The sequence below is a fragment of the Budorcas taxicolor genome, chromosome 1 (genome assembly GCF_023091745.1).
Source record: "Budorcas taxicolor isolate Tak-1 chromosome 1, Takin1.1, whole genome shotgun sequence".
Lineage (NCBI taxonomy): Eukaryota > Metazoa > Chordata > Mammalia > Artiodactyla > Bovidae > Budorcas > Budorcas taxicolor.
In genome coordinates this window covers 161431263-161447268 of record NC_068910.1, presented here as the reverse complement: position 1 = coordinate 161447268, position 16006 = coordinate 161431263, and the positions used below count along the sequence as shown (strand labels likewise).

General features: G+C 35.7%; 1 protein-coding gene across 1 annotated transcript in view; it reads right to left on the bottom strand.

Moving 5' to 3' along the window:
* PHC3 (polyhomeotic homolog 3) overlaps positions 1-16006 on the bottom strand; it is a 70979-nt gene that overhangs the window by 31662 nt on the left and 23311 nt on the right. Inside the window, exons 5-7 of the mRNA XM_052638373.1 lie at positions 14795-14953; positions 12478-12576; positions 5769-6015 (exon numbers count right to left, since the gene is read on the bottom strand). Coding sequence (XP_052494333.1) covers positions 5769-6015; positions 12478-12576; positions 14795-14953 — 505 coding nt within the window. The remainder of the gene's footprint in view (positions 1-5768; positions 6016-12477; positions 12577-14794; positions 14954-16006) is intronic.

Below are 16006 nucleotides of genomic sequence, written 5' to 3'. Positions count from 1 at the left end.
GTATAAGAAAAGTCTCAGTGCTCAGGAGAATATGACATTTGTCAACTTTTCTTATTTTAACAAACACTTTAGTATTGTCAGGTAGTCTACATACAAAGTAGAACCTTTTATTATCGTAAATAATTGTATTATTGTAAATTATTAAATATATCATTTCATTCCATAGTTACTACAACCCCATGAGGTAAGATAGGTATTCTACGAATCCAATATATTTCAGGTGAAGAAACTTTCAATAGTCAAGTGACTTGCCTGCAATCACCTAGCTATTAAGGGGCAGCACTGGGTATAAAAGAAGCCACAGTCCTAGCTGAGTCTGGGTTCCAACTATGGTCCAAATGTTTGTGTCCCCCAAAATTCATATGTTCAATTCCTAACTTTTTATGTGACTGTATTTGGTAATGGGGCCTCTAAGGAAGTAATATACGGTTAAATGAGGTCAACGGGCAAGACCCTGACCCAACAGGAAAACTTGCTATCCTCTTCTCACACTCAGAAGGAAGACCATGTGAGGACATCAAGGTGGCAGCCACCTGCACGCCTGGGAGAAAGCACTCACCAAAGACCAAAGGCCACCAGCTTTTGATCCCGAGCTTTCCATCCTCCAGATCTGTGAGAAGATCAATTTCTGTCGTTTAAGCTACCTAGTCTACGGTATTGTTTAATGGCAATCTAAGCAGACTAATTAGGCTTTCATTAAGTCCTTCTACATACTTCATTAATATCTGCAAACAAGCATATTTTTTAAACTAGATTAATTTCATAAAAGCTCTAAAAACTTCTACTAAAAAACTTGAGTTCCAATACAGCTCATGATAATTTCCAGATATTTGGTTAAAGTTTGCCTATATTTTATATATTAAGAAAAGGATTAATAAATATCAAGCAGGAATTCCACTCTCAAGAAATGGTGAAGAAAAGTAAATGATTTTAGCACCCTAGAAATGTATGTAAGGAAATAATAAACATATCTATTATAATAAATATTAGGCTGTACATTATGTTAGAACACAAGTAGATTTTTTAATATTTGAAAGTGACCTGCAAGAGCGAACATTTTTCCAATTGAAGAAAAGGACAAATTACCAAATCAAGAATCTAAAAAAAAATTTTAGCTTCAGACTAATACCCCACCAGCAAGAGGAGAAGACCCGAAAGGGCAGAAAAACTGTTAACTGCTGCCTTGCCAACTTAGAACCAGGTATTAGGGGGTTCGAAGGGACTGAAAAATCAAAAAGTGAATATCTTTGCTTGAACTAACTCTGACAGACTTTGTACCTTTCTCTTTGGAAGGAAATTAACCTACCCTCCATTTAAACTATAGAAATCAGTAAAAATTTTCCCCTGAGCAGTCATTCCAAGCACAGTGAGTTACTGCCTCTCCACACTAACTCCTTCTATCAACACTGGCCAGGGAATTACCAGGCAGTCCAGTGGATAGGACTCTGTGCTTTCACTGCCGAAGGCACCATCCAAGGTTCAACCCTTGGTCAGGGAACTGAAATTCCACAAGCCATGCAGTGTGGCCAAAAATAACCAAAAAACAAAACACTGGCCAGGGGCAGGTATGAGGCTAAGAATGCTCTAAACAATACAGAACAAAAGTCCTGTTACCAGGCCATACAGACAGCAGGACCGGGCACCCAGATGTTTATAAAGAAGACTTCACAGGTAACCACACTATCAATGGATTATTTTTACATTTTAACAAGATCTTGAGACTATGTCATATAGAGAAAGTTGGCAATATTAGCACAGAGGAAATATGAAAAGAGAAACAGGTTTAGATGGAGGAAAGGCAACCTTCAGCAGTGTATTAGTAAAATGAAACTTTAAGAAGTAATGCATAGAGGGCGGTTCAAGATGATGGAACAGAAGGACATGTGCTCATCTCCTCCTGCGAGAGCACCAAAATCAAAGAGCAACTAGCTGTTGAACAACCATCAACAGAAGGACACATCAAAAAAACATACCTCGTGTCCAAAGAAAAAGAAGCTGCAGCAAGGTGGTAGGAGGGGTGCAATTGCAATCAAATCAAATCCTGTAACTGCCAGGTGGGTGACCCACAGACTGAAGAAGAGAAATACCAAAGACGTTCTCACACTATTGTGAAGATTCTGAACCCATGTCAGGTTTCCCAGCCTGAGGATCCGACAAAGGGACTGGGAATCCCCAGGGAATCTGGCCTTGAGGGCCAGTGGGATTTGATTAGAGCACTTCCAGAGTACTGAGGTAAACAGACTCCAGTCTTGGAGGGCACAAACAAAATTCTGCATGCACCAAGACCCAGAGGAGAGGAGCAGTGACCCCACAGAAGACCGAAATCAAAACTACCTGCTAGTGTTGAAGGGTCTCCTGTGGAGGCATGGGTGAGCAGGGGCTCACCACAGGCAGAGGCACTGCAAAGTACTCACTGGCATAAACCCTCTTGGAATTTGCCATTAACCCTACCACAGAGCCCACACACTCCAGGGCTGCTGGGTCACCTCAGGCCAAACAACTACCAGGGAGGGAGTACAACCCCACCCATCAGCAGATAATTGGATTAAAGCTTTATTGAGCAAGGCTCTGCCCACCAGAGTAAGACCCAATTTTTCCCATGCCAGTCCCTCCCATCAATCAAGCAGCTTACACAAGCCTCTTAGCCTCTTCCATTAGAGGGCAGACAGAAGCAGCAGTAAGGAGTAGTCTCATAGCAGCTAAAACAAAAACCATATGACAGAAAGTTAATCAGCAAGAAAAAGCAGAAAGTTATGTCTCAGATGAAGAAACAAAATAAAACCGCAGAGAAACAACTCAATGAAGTGGAGACAGGCAACCTTCCAGAAAAAGAATTCAGAATAATAGTAGTGAAGATGATCCAGGATCTCAGGAAAAGAGTGGAGGCAAAGATTGAGGAGATGTAAGAAATGTTTGCCACAGACCTGGAAGAGCTAAAGAACAGGGATGAATACTACACTAGAAAGAACCTACAGCAGAATAACTGAGGCAGAAAAACAGATAAACGATCTGGAGAGCAGAATGGTGAAGATCACTGCTGCAGAACAAAATATAGAAAAAAGAATGAAAAGAAGTGAAGACGCCCTAAGAGACCTCTTCGACAACATTAAATGCACCAACACTCGCATTTTAGGGGTCCCAGAAAGAGAGAAAGAAAATGTTTGAAGGGATAATAGCTGAAAACTTCCCTAACATTGGAAAGGAAATAGTCAATCAACTCCAGGAACCACAGAGTCCCAGTAAGGGTAAACCCAAGGAGAAACACCCCAGTACACATAGTAATCAAACTGACAAAAATTAAACACAGAGATAAAATATTAAAAGCAACAAGGGAAAACAACAAATAACATACAAGGGAACTCCCATCACGCTATCAGCTGATTTCTTAAGAAACTCCACAAGCCAAAAGGGAATGGCATGATTATTTAAAGTGATGAATGGTAAGAACCTAAAACCAAGAATATTCTACCCAGCAAGACTCACCTTCAGATTTTATGGAGAAATCAAAAGCTTTCCAGACAGACAAAAGTTAAGAGAATTCAGCACCACCAAAAGCAGCTTTACAACAAATGCTAAAGGAACTAACTTCTCTAGGTAGGAAACAAAAAACAAGGAAAAGAAACCCAAGACAATAAAGAAAACAGGATCATACATATTGATAATTACCCTAAATGCAAATGGATTGAACGTACCAACCAAAAGACACAGACTGGCTGAGTGGATGAAAACACGGACATGTATGCACTGCCACTTACCACATCACTCTGCTTGACCCCCCAAATTGTATGTAATTATTTTATACTGTTAAGCTAATCATGTTCCTATTATAGCTTCAACTGTCATTATCTTTCATTTTTTGTCTGGCTATTGATTCTGAAAGCTGATGAATATCTTTTACTATTGTGATTATGTAACTGTTATTCACTTAATATCATTGTATCATGATTGGTCAACAGAAAAATAGAACTCTGTATCACCAAAACTAGGATCTAATAGAAAAACTTGTAATCACTTTTAAAAACACAGATGCATTATCAGAATTATCTTGAAATTTTTTGAAAAATACAAATGCTCAAGTATTGCTTTTTTTCTCCAGAGCTCCAGATATATCTCCAATGAGCAATCATGTTTAAAAATAACTGGACTAGATGCTGATCTTTTATTTTTATCTAGTCAGTTTCACTTTTTTCTATTTCATATTCAATGCTCCCATTTCATTCAGTTTATGTTCTCCAATTCCTCCATCTCTTTTTTACATTGTCTCTCAAGCCTTTATCAAGTGTAGTAGAAAAGCTTTTGTCTATGTATAAATATGTATAATATATTATATATTATTTTACAAAATTTATGAGTTTTTGTCTAAGTAAAAAAATTATGACATTTTGATTCCACTTGTTTGACTTAGTATGAACAGAATGCTAGATTTCTAATTAAAAAATAGATATGCAACAAGCAACAAAGGTCTACTATATGGTCAAGGGAACTATAGATAATATCTTGTAATAACCTATGATAGAAAATAATTTCAAAAATAATATATGTGTATTTGTATAACTGAATCACCTTGCTCTGCACCTAAAACATTGTAAGCTAACTATACTTTAGTAAAATATATATATTATAAAAAGTAATGCATAATTATAAAAGGATAGAAAGAAGAAACTTACCTGATGAGGTTGGATCAAAGGAAGATTTTTTTTTTTTTTTGGTAACATATGAAGTGCCTAGCTCAGTGCATGACACACACACACACTTTCAATAAACAAATTAAACTGGTATAAAAACATATGTAGCTATCCCACTCCAGTACTCTTGCCTGGAAAATCCCATGGATCAAAGAACCTGGTAGGCTATAGTTCATAGGGTCGCAAAGAGTCAGACACGACTGAGTGACTTCACTACCACTATCACCAGATATATGAAGAATAGGAGAGATCTAAGTAGGCTTAAGAAGCAAAAGAAAGGATCAAGCATGAGGCAGACACAAGCTGCTGTAACTATGAAAGGTCAGGAACCAGTTTAAAAAAAATGCAATCAACGACACAAGGAAATAGTGCTAACTTTAAAGCAGAAAGCAGATAATTCCTTATCCTACTAGAATTGAAGAAAGCTCAAAACTGAGAAATTCTGAGATGAACAGAAGACATGATAAGGAAACTCACTCTGCACAGCCCTGACCCTTTCAGCGTAAGAACCATGAAGGAAGATTATCTGTAGATGGCAAAGGGCACAGACATGGGTTTCAAAGGCTGACGAGAATGAAAACAACTTGGCTGGTTCCCTGACATCTTCCTCTCAAAGATGAAATCAAAGATGGAAAAAGAGCAATATGGTGAGGAAAATAATTATGCATAATCCTTATTTTTGCAAAGTGATAAATTCCTCCCACTAGTCACAACTTTAAAGAAAAATATATACTTGCTTTTTAAAAAAGCTTTTAATTTTGGACAAGTAAAGCATATTAGATAAACCACAGGCAAAATTTTTTTTAAAGCTAACAGGTTTTATCCATACAACAGGAGACTAGCACACAATGAAGATGTTAATCAAATGTCAACTGACCAAAAAAATCTATTACAATGCTTTAACTGTTGGGCTCTTTTTCTTTTTTCAAGCTACACTATTGAAACATTCTTTTGTTAACTTAAAAAATTCACACTTTATAATGTTTTAAAAGTATTCTTGTTCAAGTAATGGGTATCTTTTGTTTTGCTCCTCCTGTGAAAAAAATGAATAATGCAACTATTTTCAACAAAAGTTTTTCCCACCTGGTGCTATTAACTGGTGAATACTTGATGTCCGGGTGACAGCTGTGCTTCGTGATTCCAGACTTGGACTTTCTCCTTTCTTATTACTTTCTGGAGAAGGATCTCGTTGGCTGATTTTAGAACTGGTCACTGTTGTTTTGTTATGACAAATTGTCAATGACTGAGTTTGACTAGTACTTTTTGGCGGACCATTTTGTGAGCTAGATAATACACCCAACTTCTGGCTGCGTAATGTTAAATTCTGAACCTAAGAACCACACAACAAAAAAACAAGGATGAAACAGATGGTGTTAATTGATGTGGTAATCACTACCATTATAACAATGACAACATATTTATATTGTGCTTTTTTATACATAAAGTTCCAAATACATGAAACAACTAATTAACTCTGAAGGAAACAGGAGTTGTTATTCTAATTAATCATACCTTAAAGATTATGTGGCGATTTTTTTTAAAAGACATGAAGGAAAAGAATCATTAAGAACTAAATAAAAATAGAATATATATATATATTGCAAAAGAACTATGAATAGGAGGAAATTACCCTGTAACACGCTGCATTTTAAAGTTACCAGGTCAGAAACAGTCAAAGGGAAGGAGAAACAGGAGGAGCATTCCAGGCAAAGGGGAAAACTTGAGCCAAGCTGCAGAGGTGGGAAAGCCCAGGACGCAGAGGGAAGAGTGAGCAATTCCTTCAACTTCACTCTTGAGTTCTCCACGTTAGCACCGAGAAACATTTCAAGCCTACAAACCCCTCATAAACTTGTGAGAAATTACTATACACAATTAGGGGAGTGTGAATACAATATTGCTATCTTAATAAAGATCAGAAAAGAGATAACAAAAAAGTTACTAGGTCTACAGAGACTATTATCTCTATAGACCTAGAAACTTTTTTACTATATATATATATAAAATAATAGATACAAGATCATAAGGGAACACCAACCTTCTAAGAAAACAAATTCATGAAATCAAACCCACTGTGACAATTATTAAAAGCATTTCCACCAACTAACTTTAAAGAGTTAGAGACTTTGTTGGGATGGTTATGAAACACTCATTTGCCTTTGAGAACTAGATCTCACTAACTGAGGAGACTGTGCATGGCCCTGAAATGCTTTACTGTGGTGACTCCTATCTGTGCTGTGCTCAGATAGTTGTGTCCCACTTTTGGTGACCCCCTCAACTATAGCCCGCCAGGCTCCTCTGTCCTTTGGATTCTCCAGGCAAGAATACTGGAGTGGGTTGCCACGCCCTCCTCCTGGGGATCTTCCCAAACCGGGATCGATCCCAGGCCTCCCACACTGCAGGCGGAGCCCCACAGAGGCCTGACTCCTGTAGACGCCAGGGCTTCTACACACACTGCCAGTCGGGATGGTGGCAGAGATGATCCCAACTGCTCTCATCTGAGGTTTACGACATTTTAAAACAGTGAGACAGAAAATGCCTCTTCCGGATGCCTAACTTTTTGCCTCTCTGGAATGAACGCACCAAATACATTAATGCTAGGAAGGGAAACTGAAGTAAAAGAGATTTTAGGGTGACAAATATACGGCTGCTCTATGAATGTTCTTCAGTTTCATGTGTGTTTGGTCTCTACAACAGTACCACTAACTGATGCTCTATACCTTCTCTTTCCAAGCGCCAATGCAGTGTTCAGCCAACAGCAGACGCTGAATAAATGTTTACTTCAGCGCAGCTGAAATTTTAGTCAGTTCTAAGTTACTGAAAGAATTTTCTAAGTGAGACCATATGGAGCATCTTCTCTGATTTTTGTCAAATATTTCACAGCAATGTAAACACACTAAATCACTGCTGTATTACTGAAATTTAATGCAAAAATAAAATATGCTAAAATCTAGATTTCTCAGCTTGCCACTCAAAGTCCTCCACTGTCTGGGCCCAAATCGCTTTGAGCCCCTTTTTCCACTATTTCAGTTCACAATCCTCATTTTCTAGCCAAACTGTTCTGCTAATCCTTCTCCACACACACCTTACACTGTCTTCATTTAGAGCCCTCGTTCAAATTCCCCTTGCCTCAACACGGTCTCCTGAAGTCCAACACACTGCTCAAGACCAGTTAAATTTCTACTCATTCTCCCAAAGAAACCTCTCCATGTCTCTGGTTAGAAATCATTTATCTTCCTGTCTATACATTTCCCATAGAATTTGGATCATACTGACCTGTACCACTGACAAGGGTCTAGCTTATTTTAGAATTAATAATGTCTGTGTCTGTCACATACTGAGGCTCTGAGTGGCAGGCTCTCACCTCTGACATTCATTTTTTTAATCCCCACAGTTCTGGCTGCAGACCTAACAGAAACTACACAAGTCTGAGGCATTTTCCAATATGTGATTCTGAAATATGTATGACATGAATTTTGTTAAGCATCTTGTTCTATTTATAGTTTTCTTAAGCTAACACTAAAATCTGTCATGTTTAACCAAAAAAAATCTCAACAAATGTCTAGCAGAGGAATATTAAAATCTCTCAGGAAGCAAGGGAAAAAAATCATAAAATTTAACATGTGCCACAGATAATACATAAAGTGGACCACCTAATGATGATATTCAAAGGCTGAATTATAGCCTGAAAAACAAAACTTTTCAAATTAAAAGAATATTCAAAGCAAATGAAAGTCTGACACAATGAACCTTTAACCTGCAGCAGTACATTTAATATACTTTTTTCTTCTAATTTTCCCTTTGTTTTCTGGAGTTCTGAAAGAAAATGTGTGTGTGTATATATGTATTGTATTTTATTTATATAAATGAATAAACTTCAGAATATGGCTTTACTATCTATGGTCATCTTAGCTTAAATATTTACAATAAATTTCAAACATGTAAACTATACTCCTGAAATATATACAGAGCCAATTGAGCTGTTAATAGAAAAACCACATGTTCAGATATCCTTGACAGAACTTCACTTTTAAAAAGAACCCACCCTTTCTAAGATAAAGAATATTAAGGCATCTAATGTCCAACTTTAATTTCATCTGAACTTTTCCTATGATCACTTTGTAGAAACTTTCTGACTTAAAAGAGTCTAGGTTTCACACAAAACATTCTTGCTAATTTCACACCTCACATTTTTATAGTGGACTACCCAAATAATCACTTGTTTTAATTTGGACCTAACTATGTGTGAATTATCGCAGCATCTCTTCTTTGCAGATACGGAAATTAAGAGTGCTGGCAGCAGAACTGTTTCTAGCATCTAAATCTAAAAGACTGTTTTCTCCTCAATTCTTACAATATTCCCCTGATATCCTTGGTAAGATTTCTTACTATTCCATAACATATTTTAGTATTATGATAACTTTCTGAAAGTCAGAATTCTTTTTTCAACGTAAGGATACAAGATGGAGCATTTAAAATAGTAAATAAGGGTAAGATAGTCCCAATTTCTTATTTTTTACAATGTGCTATGAATTTTATTACTAAGGAAAAATTAACTTACACTGACTTTTGTAAGTTAAAGAATATTAAAACTTCAAATTTGGCATTTCTCAATTTGAATCAAAATATTTTAAAAACTGCAAACATATGTTTAAAAATTAACAAAGTGGAACACAAATTCTTCAAATGAACAGCCCTAAACTTGAGGAAAGTTACCACTGGAATACTCAAAGTCAGATTACTAGAGAGCCACATACCTATAAATATCATATCTGGACCCAAAGAGCTAATTCTATAAATTACTTCGACTATGTTCACATTAAAGATGCTACTAAAGACAATGCAAGACGTTTTCTCCATGAGAACCCACAAAACAGACTGTGCTCTATAGGGAGTTTGTTAATTGTATGTTCCTAATAACTGGTTTATTTTACCTTGGAAACTGCAAATCATTTAAATGGTTGTGTTTCTCTCTTCACTATTAGCTATGTAAAAGCTAAGAACCAAATTTGTGACTCATCTTTAGACAGTGTATAACAAAAACAGTAATTAGTAGCATGTGATATTTTATGTGCCAGGCACTATGCCGTGTCTATTTATTCCTTGTAACAACTCTGAGCTATTACTTCCAGTGTAAAGTGAAGAAATTGAAGCTAAGCATAAGTAATAACAGCTAACATTTAGTGAATGCTAACTAGGTTAACAGAAACTTCCGTTTTTCATTTTATTAACCTATTTAATTCTCATTACAACCCTATGAGGCATTATAATTATTTCATAAATATTTATTTTACTTTATATTGTTGAAACTGAAGTGAGAGTTTAAAGACAGAAATGAGAAGGTGGTAGAACATGTGTTTGAATTCAGAGAATCTGGCTCCAGAGTCCAAACTTATAAACACCATGCTATGACCTGTCCAAAATGAATCAACTGGCAAGTGACAAAGTGACTTGCCGCAAGTCAGCTTACAAGCCCATGTCTTCCTATTCTTCCCTTTGCAGAGATGGTACTAATGAGTACCTATAAGATTTTAGGCACTAAATATATATTACTCTTCAACTTAACCCTACAAGTACGTATAACCATGTATAACCACTAGAGATGTTTGGTAACTTGTCTAAAGTCATACAACTAATGAATGACTGCAGTGGAAGTTGAACTTAAGCCCATACAGGACTTCTTGCACTTAAGTTCAATGGCAACCTAACTCCAAGCTCCATGCCACTTTATAATTCTGTAAGCTGACAATGGTCTAGCTCTATTAGGTTTTATAAAAAGACAAAAACGGGAAGATAATTACTTCAATAAATTCACTCCACAAAGAGACATTTAAAGTTTAGAGCCCCAAACATCTTAATGTTAACAAAGGTCTCATTTTGTAAACGTGGAAAGTGACGTATACAAATAAGTTAAGGAACTATAGAGGGTCACATAACACATTAGGAGAAACCAGAGTTTAACTGATCACCACCTTTATATGCTGATATACAAAAACAGACCTTTATGATTAAAAGAAAGATTCCATGAAAAATACCAAAGAATATTACTATCTCATTTTGTACCTTTGACCATATGACTGAGATTATTAAATTCAAATTACGAAGCCAAAGATGACCTTAGGATATATTAACTTCTGCCATATGCAATCCAAAATATTAACAATGGAAAAATACAATACAAAATAGTATCATACAATATAAAAGTCTATTCAACAGCTTTAAAATGTACTCGATTTCATTCATTTTTATTAACCTGAGGTGTAACTTACGTACAATAAAATGAACCAGTGCATTAAGTTTTGACATGTATACATCATGTTACCACCACCCCAATTAAAATATAGAACATTCCCTTCATTCATGCCCCTTCCCAGTCCATCTCCTCCACCTTCTGCTCTAGGTATCACAAATCCATTTTTTTTTCACTACAGATTAGTTCTGCCTGTTCTGGAATTCATATAAATGAAGTCACAGAGCATGCACTCTCTGATATCTGGCTTCTTTTACTAATTATGTTTCTGAGATGCATCAGTAGCCTGTTCCTTTTTATTTCTGAGCAATATTCACAATATGCTTATCCATTCACCAGTTAAAGCAGACTGGTTACTTCCAATTTGGGGCTATTCTCAACAGAGCTGCTATGAACACTCATTTAAAATCTTTATGTGGATATATGTTTTCAAATCTCTCAGGGTAAACGTCTAGAAGTGGAATTGCTGGGTCACATGTTAAGCATATGTTTAACTTTACATGTGATATAGTATGGCTGCTCCACATTCTTGCCAAACATGGTATTTTCAGTCTCCTTCATTTCAGCCTTTCTAGTGAGTCGATAGTGATACTCACTGTGGTTTTGGTTTACATTTCTAGAAAGATTAATTATGTTGAGCATTTTTTTCATGTGCTTATTGGCCTTCTGCTTATCCTCTTTTGTGAAGTGTTAAATCTTTTGCCCATTTTTAACTAAACTGTTCAAGATCTTACTGAGTTTTACACCTATTTTATATATTCTCAATGTCAGTCCTTTGTCAGATATATATATATATATATATATATAGTGTGAACATTTCCCCTCAGTCTGTGGTTGCCTCTTCATTTTTGTAGCAATGTCTTTTGAAGAACAGTTTTTAAATTTTTATAAAATCCAATTTATCATTATTTTCTTTAATGGCTAATTCTTTTTGTGTCCTATCTGAGAAAGCTTTGCCCACCCTAGAGCTATAAAACTATCTCCTATGTCTTCTTCTAGAGGTTTAATAGTTTCGTCTTTTGTCTTCAGGTCTACATTCTAGTTCTGTTTTATTTTTGTGAATGGTGAAAGGTGAAAATTAGTTTTCCATTGAACCAAACAAATATAAACAAAAAATTGAGTAATATCCTACTCAATTTTTTAAATTTAAAATTTATCCAACTCTATTTTTTTAATTTAAATTAATCATTTTTAAATTAAAGAGCCATCCTGACTTAGTTATTACTTAACTGCTTGCAAAGGAAACTGAAAAATACATCTCACATAAAAGCAGATCTGCTTTACAATAGATCTGAACATAAAATGTCATTGCAAAACCACATTAACTTCACTAATGTCAAATAATCTAAATATCCATGTTTCATGGCATTATATTGTCTACAGAACCAAAAAATGTTCTTGAAGTTCTCACTATATCAATTGTTAATCTGAAATGTATGACCAAAAGCACTGAAACCATCAGTAACTTAAACACAAATGTACGTTAATCTTTAATCTGAAGACCCAGACCTTAGAGTACCAACTTATGAAGCTAGACAAGCTCACCTGAGTAGCTGCAGACTGACAGGAAGATGACGATGACGACGAGACAACAGGAATGTCAGACTGTACAGCAGCCACAGTGGTAGCGGGTGTGAAAATCAGCTGTACAGACAGAAAAACCAAAAAAATACCCTAAGACAAAAGAACATGTCCCACACACAATGTACAGCAGGCAAGAGAGACTGAAATTTGTGACAGAAAGACAATGCAGATTAGGACTGTCTCCTACGCAAAAGGTTTTACATGACAAGAAGTTTTTGATAATAGAGAACTCAAAAGGAAAAAAAAGAAAAAACCATAAACATTTCTCAAACAGTCCATGACTCTGATGAGTAGAAAATAAATCAGTGCTCAAAAAAGAAAATGTATATTTTGGCAATATAAAATCCACATACCAAATTTTTCCCCAAGTAAACTATTAATCTTTTCCTAGCTCAAAACTATTGTGGCAAGATTCCTAAAATGGAAGTTGTAATAGACAACCATTGTCACTGCTCTTGAATGCAAGTTAAATTTCAGTGAGAAACATGAAAAGAAACATCAAAAAGTCTTTTCAGTCCTCTTTACCCTCAAAGGACAACTATGCCACATACTATACTATTCACTCACCTACACAGGATCTGTGTGTAGTACAAACCTAGATTGCTCTTGATTTTAAAAGTATTTGTAAAGAAATATTTATTCTAAGTATAAATGCCAAAACATGTCAAAATTCAACAACAAAATAGCTTGCAAAAAAAACTTTACATCAAAAAAAGGACAGACATACTCTATTTAATTATCACCATCTGTTTAATTTTTTAATACTGAAACAATGTCATTAATTTAAAAAGGCAATACAATCCACTTAGAGATTACCCAATCCAACTTAGTAAATTATGACAGTTGTTTCAAAGAACCTGTGAATATCTCAAAATTGCATCAAAAGTTATACAATTCCTCAAAAACCATTTGTTTAAATTAAAATGATCAATTAAGGGATCTTTTAAACTTCAGTTCTTTATATACTAAATTTAAGTGAATTAAACAACAAAGTATAACTTTCACAAGAAGGATTCAACACAAATAGCTAAAAGCACTAAACCTAAAAAAATGTTCTATCTAGCATGAACCATATGAAACTGCCAGTTTTAAAGGTTAAAAACAGCCGAACAGCAATCATTTCAAATGGTTTCCCTAATTTTGAAGCGTGTGTGTGTGCTAAGTCGCTTCAGTCGTGTTTGACTCTTTGCGACCCTATGGACTGCAGCCCACCAGGCTCTTCTGTCGTCCATGGGATTCTCCAGGCAAGAACACTGGAGTGGGTTGCCATGCCCTTCTCCAGAGGGTCTTCCCAACCCAGGGATCTAACGGCATCTCTGACATCTCCTGCATTAGCAGGTGGGTTCTTTACCACTAGAGCCACCTGGGAAGCCCAATTCTGAAGCTTATTATCGATTAAATAAGATCTCATGGTGGGGGGGAGGGGACAACCAGAAATATGGTCATGTCTACTGAATAGTCTGTAAATAAAAACAGGGTCATTATCACTGCTTCCCATTAGAAATATAATGGAAACTTTCTTCACAATTTTAGTAAAGAATTGGGAATCCAGATATATGTTCAGTTCACTGGATATCAAAATATAAATAAATTCCTATCAGGGATAAAGCTCTTCTCTAACAATCTGTAAAGACATCAAATAAAGTAAATGTCAACCAATTTTTACATTCCTTAAAGCTCAACAAGTGAATTAGGAAATCAGTAGCCAAATTAACATTCTTACATTAAGCAAAGATCAAAGTGATCAGAAGAACATAAATCAGCTTGCAGATTTTAAGATGGGAACAACCAAAGACAAGACTCATCTGGTAAATTATCAAGAACTCCAATCCAGCTTTCAGAAGATTCCACAATATAAACTGTAATTATTAGTTAAAACCATGCTTTTAATGTTTCTAACAATTTCATCAAATCTAAAATGTCAAAGATACATGGTGATTTTATACATCACTGTAAGAACCAACTACAATGCCGGGGCATTGTAATATAAAATGCATCTCAGTTTTGAGATGTTAAAATATGAAAAAAGGTTTGAAATAAAAGAAATTTGATACTAAAATATAATCACTCATGATACAGTATGTTAGCTACAATCAAGAAGGCCTACTAAAGCAGAATTTTTCATGGCATAAACGTGTAGAGTTAATCACATACACACAAAAAAATTGTTAAACATTCCTTAAGTATTAAAAATGTCTCCTACTGCATCAAATCAAGAAACATTTTGATCTCTCTCAAGTTGTTAAACACTGAACAAATCTGGTAGCTCATATCTTACCATTTGAGCTCGGAGATACATTTGAGCTTGGCTGGCCGTTAGGGTAGGGGAGGTACTCCCTAGTAACATAGTCTGTTGGGTAATACTGCCACTGGTAGAACTGGAAGCCTGGGAACGGCTTATTAACTGTGCAGGTGTAGGAGAAGTAGAGAGGTTGATCTAAGGAAGAAAACATATCAGGTCATAGGCTTCCGTTTCTTGCTTCCATGTCACTGATTTTCACCAAGTTGCAGTTAGGCAATCAATGGTATATATTGTGGCTAAGGAACCTAAGAAAGGGCTTCATCTTTGACAGACCTGTCAGTTCTTAGGTGATTATTTGCACATATGCAAACAACAGCATGTATGGGTTAGTAATCAGGACCATTTTTAAGGATATTCTCATTGTGTTTCATAAGACTCCAACATCTTAAAATATCATTTCTACTACTTCCCCAAAATTAGGGCTATTATTCCATTATTTCAATATTCCATGTAATAATTTAAAACACCTGAATCGATAGTTTATACTATTTTGTCATTTTCTGTCACATTTTGAGGGATTTCTGAAATGAATAAAAGTTAAAACACAGATAATCCATTCACATGTATAAAAACATACACAGAACTAGTATAATCTCTTTCAAAAGTTCTAAGAACAGAATTGTTACTTCTCATACAGATGGAAAACTCCTTAATATTGGTTACAAGATTAAACTATAAAAACTAAAACTGTTGTTCAAGAATAAATTAGTGCATGGTCTAACTCTAGGCTATAAGAGAGACCAGTAACTAGTTTCATCTGTGAAGGCAAACTGGGTAGCACAGATAGGGAACAGGGCAAAGGGACACATGTAAACCACTATATCATATATTATCCACTTAAATATTTTTAATGATAATTAAAAATCCAACCTCTGGAGAAGGGAATGGCAACCCACTCCGGTATTCTTGCCTGGAAAATCTCATGGGCAAATGAGCCTGGTGGGCTACAGTCTATGGCATTGCAGAGTCGGACACAACTTAGCAACTGAACAACAACACACAATCAGGCAGACTGTGATTTAGGGAAACAGTTCTTGATGAAAACGTGACATAAAATGAAGACTGAAGTGACCGAGCAATATGGAATACAGAGTTTTGTAAGAAGTTAACATTTGTGTATAGAATAATAATTGCAAATATTCAAACAATAAAGTCCATGGCTAAAGGAAAAAATCCAACCTCATTCTT